Raw genomic sequence first — 9,907 nt, 5'->3', positions numbered from 1 at the left:
ATGCTCTGTGTCAATTTTTTAATATGACTACATTCTCTCTTTTACAGTCTAGAAAATAGTGACTTGTTTCCTGAAAGATCCAGGGAAGCCACATGTGTTAATGTTAATCTTAACTCCCTAATGACATTTTATCAATCTAATCTTCTGACAGAATTGTATTCAGAAAGAAATTAGAAACGAACAAATATATCATTAACAATGTAAGCTGCCTCTATCCAGGAATAAATTACATTACTTATCTTGAAGGAAAAGTTAGTAGCATCCTTGAAATAAATATTTAATGGTGTTGTCAGGACAGTGCTTTTTCTTATCCAGTGCATCAATTAAATATGTGTTTGAGAACTTTTTGGTTCTTCTGATTGTTTACTTTTTTGAAGTGGAGCCACTTGCTAAAGCCTGCTCGGCCCTGCATCTTCTCACACATATCCATGAAATAAAGATTCCAACTGTGGTCATCATGAAGGAAATTTTGTTTATCCAGACTGCGACTGTTGCGGGTTGTGCGAATTACAAGAATTCTTGTTTTCTGGAAGGTTGATAAATTTGAGCGAATGGATCAGGGGCAGTAAAGATGTTTTATTTAGCATAAGTGGTAATGGATCTGGACATTGCTCATCGTGTCGGGAGAAATGCAAGAAATATGAAATTTCCTCGGCCCTCTTTGAGTTGCTTGATGGTCAATATAGTTTTTCTTGTTCCATTTGATTGTAGTTTGTTGGAAGGTGATCCCTACAGACACCAACTAGAGATGAAGCTCTGTCCAAAGCAATAAAGTTGTTTCTGAATCATTGCTTTGTATGGGAGATCAACTCAACTGAGAGAAAACATACGTACTGTAAATGTAGAGTCTCATACTTTACGCTTAACGAGATTAACTTCATATCATTAAGAGTCTTGTTTATTAAAACTTATAATATGAAACTATGAGTCACATTGACCGAGTCTTACACTATGTACCAGACAGTCTCGTTGAACGGGACTATACAGACTAAGTTTAAGTAAGAAGTCCCTTTGAATAAAACTTGCCAGGAATAATTGGAAAAGGTGAAGTAAATACCTTTTTAAAAAGCAGATATTAAGGAGATTTGAATACTTGAAATTCAACCATTTCCGTGTAGACAGGCTCCTACAGCCCCGTTTATATGTTACTGACAGACATACCCATACCAATGCCCACATGATTTACTGCTCTCCTCCAACCATCTGGGGAATCTTTTTTGGATGATTTAAGGGATATTGCACAACTATGCAGCCACTCAGAATGGGTGCCATTTTGAGGTTGAAGTATTTTCAATATCTATTGTACACTGTTTACGTATTCAATGACTCCTTTTCTTGGTGAAGCTTATCCAAAGCATCAACATGCATATCAATGGCACAATTGGTACGAACAATACCTGGTCTTTTCCCTCTTGCTCAGGCTGAATAATGATGATGATAATCGTCCGGTTCGATAGTGTTCAATTAAATTCAATTACATCATGGAGAAATCGTTCCAATCAAGATCCGGGCTGAGATTAAGTGTAGCCTGCAAAGACGGCTTATAAACGAGGATCATTCATCTCCTCAACGAGAAGCTCTTCCAAGGGGGATGCAAATGTGTCAAGCTGGTAACAATCTGTAGTACGCACAGGCTGAGACCCTATTAATGAGGCCATCATTTGCTATTGGCCTCCAATGATTTAGTGGATTGCCATCATAAGCACCCAGGTTAATCCGTTTCTAGCTATGTAGCAATCCTGATAGATTTGACTAATAAAATGGATCGACTCGCTCGCTAGAAATCGATCTGTCCACTTTGAATCAGACTGGGTACCTGGTACACACTACATGTGTATCTATACCTATTGTACATATAGTAGATCGTAGATAGGTACAGCATATCAATTGGTGTTCGTAATCGGTTTCAATCACGAGAACTTTCTCCATCATACGTAATACCGGTCATTTCAGCTCTGTGAGGACATGGAAAACTCGAAACAAAGTGGACCTGATTGAAGAAGTTCTACAGATACGCAAAGATTAAACACGATAAGTCACGCGATAGTTCGCGGTTCACGACACGCAATGCATTGAAATTGACCACTATTCAGTGCAAATCCCCGAGAATTATGGCCCCAGCTGTTGTAGACAAGATTGGCGGGGGCCTTTTTCGACCCCGAGGGCACCTCATTGGCATCGCCCAGACCAGATGGACATTGGATACAGACGACGAACACGCGTGGACCCACAATGAAAAATCGGATAGCTCTATAATTTACCTCCTCCAAAGAGTTGGTAGATCTGGCATACTGATAACTTGGCAGAGTTCGAATTGAGCTTCGGGTTTCTAAACATCTCTATTCGTCATTCGAACACCGCTTTGTCATGCTCAAGTTTTTATAAGGGTCTTAATTGTCTAATAATAACCTCGTTCAAATGCATGATTGAACCCAACGACACGGAATGCTCATCGATCAAACGACTCCAAGACTTCTTATGGAATCAGGAAACGGAGGTGGAAACCAAACCTGCATGCTGATTGTTTTTTGGAGACAAATTGCTCAGAGCTGGGCCTGCCCACTTGCAAGTTATAATAACAATGGTTGTTGTAGTGGTGATGATAATACAATGCCGTGACGCTTGGCAAATAGAGGAAATACGTAGCAAGATAAATGATAAATATTTTTGGGTTTGTCTGTTTTCGACACCCGTCATGCAATCCAACCATTATCTCCAACTCAGGTTGCACTTCCGCTACCACTTCCAAAACCAACGTCAGACCATATTGAAATAGTCAACCGCTAAATGCCAAACTCAACATAAAACGCATTATGACATCAAGACAAGTGAGAATGTGCCATGGGGGTTAAGTCGCCGTTTTTAATGAAGGTCATGAACTGCGATTTCCATTTTGTGGGGAAAATGTACTATCCGACATGGAGGGACGTCTATGAAATGTTAATCCGCAGTTTCTTGGCATGAAATAAGATATGATCCAAGTCGATGAAGCGACGATTCATGAGAAATGTGAGAAGTAATCTGTTTGATGTGCTTTGAGTAGGGACATGTTGCTTGCAATTGGAGGTTTTGAATTTCATTATCAACCATATGGAATGCAAGGCTAGTAAAGATTGAGTCTCCAATGAATCAAATCATTAAACCTGATCGTGCCATCATTCGAATTCTTGGAATGCAACGTGTCACCGGTTTGGGGATCAGATCCATGTCATTACTTGATCAATTAGAATAACCTTAATATCATCTTTTGAGTGAGTCTCTTAACAAGTCATTTCATTAATATAGGGAGTGCAATGCAAATGCTTAGAATAGTTAGTAAAAGTCAGCCTCCAAAAATACTCTATGCATTTTTTCTTGAAAAAATGCATAAAGTGGCAAGACTTGAAGGGACTTTACATGCAGACATTCTAAAGATTTTCAGTGATATTATAGGATGGTGGAGTTACATAGACCAACGACTACAAAATTGAGTTATTTTCTCTAACATATAATATATATATTTTATTGAGTTTGGTAGGGAGAAAGGTAATGAGAGAAGTGTAATTGAGCCAGGTTTAAGGGATAAAAATGACTGGTGAACAGTCTACAGGCTAGATTTGGGGTACCAACTATGCTCGATTATGAATCCAAACTAGAATCATATTCCTACTTCAATATGTAGTTCTTTGGGGAGCAAAATTGTGTGAAGTTTCGCTTCAATTTTGCCACAAACTCATCCCATTCATCAGGAATCTCATTAAATTCAACTAAGCCGCGATCTCGTTTTCCGATATGAAGTGAATCTGATGGAGACCCCCTGAGTCGAGATCTCTCACCAAACTAAGCAAGGCTAAGGAAGAAAGAGATGGCTTCCAACCAACCAATTCTGTCATCTTCACGTGCTCAAGAACAGAAGTTGGAAATTCACAATCAGGGTGGGGATCTTCACAAGCGTGTGCCTCATTTTCAGGGTTACCACATAACTTATTGATCTTTGGACAAATCAACCATTGATTTCATTCTTGATTTAACCAAAGGTAACCATTTAGTCAGCTAATATGAGAAGAAGCATCATATTCTAATTGTATACTTTACGAAGCGAGGTTTGATATCCCGTTTGTAGAGGGGGAAATTATTCTAGTATCCGAATTTGGACACCTAAAGTTGGAGGAGAAATCTCACTAGAGTTGGTATTTTGGATTGGTCGTTTTAAGGTTGAATTGTAGAATGAATTTAAAAAGATGCACAGACTCACCATCGCAGTTTTTTTTAATCTCTGGTGGGGAGTCTCCCCAGAAATCTTCACTCCCAAAAAAGAAGTGAATCTATGTTAAAAAACGGGATTCAGTGGATCTTTGAATGGCACCCCTGGATGGATTGTTGGATACATAGTTTGGGTGGATGAGGAAGCCACCAAGTCCATGCAATCCCAAAGTTCAGCCATATTTTTCCATTAGAATGATAATGAGGAGAAACTCGCCCAAGTGGCTCAGTCTCTCCTTGCATTACAATTTCTAAGTCATTTATTTCACGTGGGTGAAGAACAATATCATTGAAATCAGTTTACCTCCTCCCTAAAATCACCCCATGGACTCCTTAAATGCGCATGGATGGTGCGAAAAGGCTCTCGGATGAGCTCCTGCTCGAGTTAACGCCAAAGAAGTCCACCATGATATTGCAAAAGAATCCCTGCGATCGATGAAAATTGAGATCAGGTTTTTTTTGATCCAAGGATTGAATTTTACAACTTTCAACCGACGCATGATCTCAAATCTAAACTTTCTTCTCATGAATACTGATATTCAGTAACTCGAACTGGCCACCTATCTTTGCTACAAATTCCGATGATAGTTCATGTCGTGACTTTGATTGGCAATTTTGCAATACATGCACTGATAACGGCTTCAGTTGCACATGTGGTGAACACTTTTGATCGCACATTAGAAAACACACATTTCCCCATTGATGTCCCTGTATGATTAATAGGGAACTTTCAAACCGTTTGGAGGTCTGCAAAATGTCTTCTTAGTCATATCAATAACCCGATCATCACGTAATTCTAATTATATTTATCTATCTCTTGAATTGTGTAAGCTACAACTGACCCTGACATTAGAGATGATTCAATGCCAGCCAAATGTATGCTTCCATTTCTGTTGAAAATTAAAGGCTATCTAAAAGAGTCATGGTATCCTCAGGGTTTGGCCCCGAAGTTGCACAAAAATTTGGCATGCCATTTTTTTTGTCCGCCTTCAATTTTCCGCTTTGCTCTGGAGAAAAGAGTCTGCTCAATTATGGTGTGCTTGCTTGCCCTCATAGATTTGGCGAAATTAGTGGTGTTGTGCCTAAAAGAGACTCCTCCCAAACGCCAAATTGGTGCCTGGTAATGATCAGGGCTTTTTGCCAATGATATCTTGTCACTTTTTTGCCATCTTGAGTAATTCTAGGTCAGGTGCCGATCTCAAAAGCTTGCACGTCTGAACCCATTCAAGTGACTGACTTATTACATGTCTAGGTTTTATTTTGACTCTCAGCATGGGCAATACGTATATGCCTAGAACGCAGAATGAAGCTAGAAGTATGGAAGGGACAGGCTATGCCTCTGTTTGAGATTCAAAAACTCGAATATTATATGTACGTACATGCAAGTGTGGATCGAGCACCATAGTACGTCGCAAAGTTGCAGTTTGCGGGAAGCTTTTCCAGCCTTCATGTTGTAGTCGTCAAGGCGAAGATTCAGGACACTCGCTTGCACGAGGATAGCCACAAAGATATCTTTCACACTTCCGAAGGCACGGATTTGAATTTTTGTTCAGATTGTACGTCACTCAAGTTGGCATAGTCAAGAATCTAGCCAGCTTTTGGGTTTGTTCAGGCCGCAAGATGTTGTTAATGGTCACTTGGGCAGGGGTAATACAGTGGCATTCAATCTATGGACCTCCTCAGGGTTCATATACTGTACTTGTGATAATGCCCCCAAATTTGGGGAATAAATTGTTCGAGCAACATTCCGAGGTAATCTGTTCAAATCATTCTTCTTTGGGCTTTGAGGAACAAAAGATCTTTGTTCCTCATTGTTCCACGCCCTCCCTCTTCACCTCAATAACAAATCCATAAGCCTCCCTTGACAAGCCACTGGAGGGTGGTGTTTAATTACCTCAAAAAAAGGTTTAGAATCTCATAACAGACAATATTGAATAGTTTGCTCTCAATAGCCATTCGATTACGAAAAATTGTCCTAACTTGACATGCATAAAACAAATCCTCGTTCCGAAGAAATTCGAGTTTTGCTAGTTCATCCCGAATTCTAACCGTGATTCTGATTGCCGAGCCTAGGAAGACTTTGGGCTTTGGATGGAAAGATAGCGGATAGCTTTCTAACTCTAATGAGTTCTAAGGCCAGGAAAATCATTCCAAGGAGGTGGGGGTGACCATACATGTTCACATTTACTTCGACTGAAGAGGTCAAGGAGATGAGATGGAACAGAAGTGTACTTGTACGACCGATCAAGGACTCAATTGTCGTTGATATGTCCACAGTTGAAGCTGTTTTGTTTTGAACTAAAACACTCGTAGCAGCTCACATATCAAAGGGAACTCCCGATCGAATATGACCCTTGGAGTTGAACTGAACTTGAGAGCATTCAGTTTTTTTTTTCGACGAGTTCTTCAATTCTGTCTTGGCCTCTGAATCCTCCAGGACTGACGACGGCAGGAACAGATCAAGAATGTTATTTTCCCGAGCGAATGCAACATCAAGAGCATCATTCGCTGCAGTCTTGATTTCAAGTGCAGAAGCAGCTGTTCCTTGCGTTTGGCGATCATTTTAGTTGAGTGGACCAAACAATGATTGAAACATTCTTTGTATTGTTTGGTGAGTGAAACGAAGGCTAAGCCTTGAGTGATTGTTCTCTGGTGAGTTGGGGAACATCATTGCCAATTAGTGAACTTTGAGCATTGCGTGTTTGTAGTTTCCGGCTAGCATTTGGAACACGCCATGAATCATAAACACATCTACTCTTCCATTCTCTCACTCATTCATTCCGCTCTGTTTCAGCTTATTCTCTCGAGGGTTCCGAGTGATCTTAAGCAAGTGGAACAAGCTCACTCAAGATAGATTGAACAAGAAGGTCAATGAGACAGTCAGAATCGACTTGGCTGTGGATCACTTCCTCGACAGCCAGGAACAACAATCCTGAGTGTGATCTCCTCTTGATCTGGAACAGACTTCCAGACTAAAAGAAGCCGTTATCCTGTTCATATGATCCCACAAACATTGAAAAACTCGATCTGAGGCCATGGCCATGAAAATCAAATCGGATCAATCCAACCCTTCACAGAGTTCTTTAGCATCGTACTCGAAGATTTCTCGCAGCTCTTCCGTGGGACGGACTTTGCCATGGCAAGATGATGATTCGGGCTGCGTCATGGATGAGTATGCCTGGTTCCCACCCGGACTTGTACCTGATCAGGTAAGGCGATCCTCGAACTTGAAGCCGAGGTCATCGACGCCATGCTGCTCATATTTCAAAGTGCTTTTGACATCAGGGCCATTTCAACTTGAGCTCTTCGCCACTTTAGTTTCAAGACAAGGTTGGGTAAGCATGTTGTTCGTTGTTGTCTTCAAGGCAAATGGAAAAGCTTGTCGAAGAGTTCCATGTCGTTTGGTGGTGACTAAAGTGCGCAATTGAGAATCAACTTTGTCCCCTGACAGGGTTACTCAAAGATCAAAGCAATTAAGGTGTCAAAACTTCTAATTGTTGTCAACGAGCTCATCCAATGGAATATTTGAATCATATCATGAGCATGATTGAACATTTCGCAACATATTATAAGCTTTTTTGCCTTATACATATGCAAGGGATTGAAAGAAAGGGATCTTGAAAAAAGAGCGAACATTTGCCTCGCCATAATGCTAAATTGTTTTTGAGTTTATGAATTCTGCTTGCCAAGAGAGAACGCCCAAGTATGGGTTAAGAATTGGGTCTCGCCCTCTTGGTTGTTAGAGATTGCAAATTAGGGTAATTAAGTCATTCATATTTCGTTCCAATGAGATCATAATCAACTCTGACAGGAAACGATTGACACTCGAGTTCAGAGCCTGGCTGACAATGCAGAATACCGAGGTTGAAGAATGCACCCGAATCAATGACAATCACTACTGAGAATCTGCTAAAAGTGAGGACGAAAAAATGTCTGCCTCTTTTTCGTCTGTCGAGCTCGAACTTGGATGAGTGCCTCCCGAAGGTTTCTATTTGAGTTTCAGACTTTGTACAACTAATATTTATGGGCCAATTTCCAGTTTTTTGAGTGAGGTGGTCATATATCAACCCCGTTGATTGGGGTCATTAGGCTGTGTTGCCCGTAAACCATCCGCACACACCACGAAAGTGAAATGCATATATGAAATATTATGCAGTTTGACTGAAAGAGGCACGTTTGGCGTTCTCTTTTGTAGGTCCATCAATACTTCTCGTATTTCCCGGATACCAGGGTGCCTTATGTTAATTCTGAAGGGGAGAAATTTCGGATCAAGCAGCTCTTGAAGCAATTACCACCTCATGATAATGAAGCCAGGTAGGTGAATACTAATTGATCCGCTCATGCAACCAATAGATCTTGGAGATTTCCGTCGAATTCTTCCCATTTAAATTCCTCAGGTATTGTCAGGAGCTCAGCGAAATAGAGCGAAAAGAGGTCAAGATATTCGCCGCTCACAGAAAAAGAGAATTCTTGGGAAGAGGTTCAGTGAGGCCGGTTCCGTACCCGAATCTTGCCGGGTCTAGTAAACCTATTAAGTGTGACCATGTAAGAATTATTCTCCATTTGACAATTTTAAAAGCAGACTTTTATTTCATGTTTTTTTTTATTTCCTTCAGTGTTGTACTAAGTTTGATCCCCACGATTTGTGCATTACGGCTTCACGGGCGGGTCCGGATCGTTTTTGGCATCCGCATTGCTTTGTCTGTTCCACTTGCCAGAGCACATTAGTGGACCTGATCTATTTCATTCACGAGGGAAAGTTGCATTGCGGAAGGCATCATTCAGAGCTTCTCAAGCCCAGGTGTTCCAAATGTGACGAGGTGAGCTAATAATGGTAAATCAACTCGATTTGTCGTACTTAATCCCATTTTTCATCAGATCATTTTTACGGATGAATGCACGGAAGCCGAGGGAAAGACCTGGCATATGAGACACTTTAGTTGCACCAGCTGTGATCGCAGTTTAGGGGGTCAACGTTATATTATGAGGGAGGGTGATCCATATTGCATCAGGTGCTTTGAATCAAGTTTTGCCGAATACTGCGATGCCTGCGGAGATTTCATTGGACTTGACAAGGGTAAATTTGATATCGGTTTAAGGCTTGAGAAGGTTATTGATTCATTGATTGCTTTAGGTCAAATGATATACGGAAATCATCATTGGCACGCCAACGAAGTGTGCTTTTCCTGTTCGAGTTGCGGGAAACCCTTGTTGGGACGGCCTTTCTTACCAAAAGACGGCCTTATCTTCTGTTCTACAAAGTGCTCTCTCATCTTGAAATGTATTCCCGAAATACATTTGAACACGGATGCCTCAGATTTGACATCTGACTTCAGTAGTTTGGAAATGCCTGCCATTTTGGAAAACCGACGATCCCAAAAGTTCGAAAGCTCGACAATAAATTCCGCCATAAGTACATCTGTCGAGTCCCTAAAATTCAAAATGGAACGGCCTTCGACTTCCAAAGGTGCACGGAAGAAGAAACGAAGAGGTTCGTCTCATTTAAGGCTCAATTTAGTGGGAAATAGTGCATCCTCCAAGTCATCGGGCGAGCCCAAATCTCCCATCGGAAGTGACATCCTCGAATCTTTAGTCGAGGATCAAATTGTCGAGACCTTGCCATCAAAAATTGGTTCCAAACCTCAAGAATCGACCTTTGATCGAT

At 41.0% G+C, this 9,907-nt stretch overlaps 1 protein-coding gene across 1 annotated transcript in view; it reads left to right on the top strand.

The window, feature by feature from the left end:
- Window positions 1-6,626: 6,626 nt before the first annotated feature.
- The window catches only part of LOC131877112 (prickle-like protein 1), a gene marked incomplete in the record, with an annotated part of 4,313 nt that continues 1,032 nt past the window's right edge, over window positions 6,627-9,907 (top strand). Inside the window, 7 exon segments of the mRNA XM_059222696.1 lie at window positions 6,627-6,894; window positions 7,037-7,451; window positions 8,438-8,556; window positions 8,640-8,787; window positions 8,859-9,062; window positions 9,121-9,319; window positions 9,377-9,907. Of these exon segments, the coding sequence (XP_059078679.1) occupies window positions 7,278-7,451; window positions 8,438-8,556; window positions 8,640-8,787; window positions 8,859-9,062; window positions 9,121-9,319; window positions 9,377-9,907 (1,375 nt within the window).

The sequence above is a fragment of the Tigriopus californicus genome, chromosome 2 (genome assembly GCF_007210705.1).
Source record: "Tigriopus californicus strain San Diego chromosome 2, Tcal_SD_v2.1, whole genome shotgun sequence".
In the NCBI taxonomy this organism is placed as follows: domain Eukaryota; kingdom Metazoa; phylum Arthropoda; class Copepoda; order Harpacticoida; family Harpacticidae; genus Tigriopus; species Tigriopus californicus.
The sequence above is the reverse complement of the archived record's forward strand: the minus strand, read 5'-3'. Positions and strand labels throughout refer to the sequence as shown.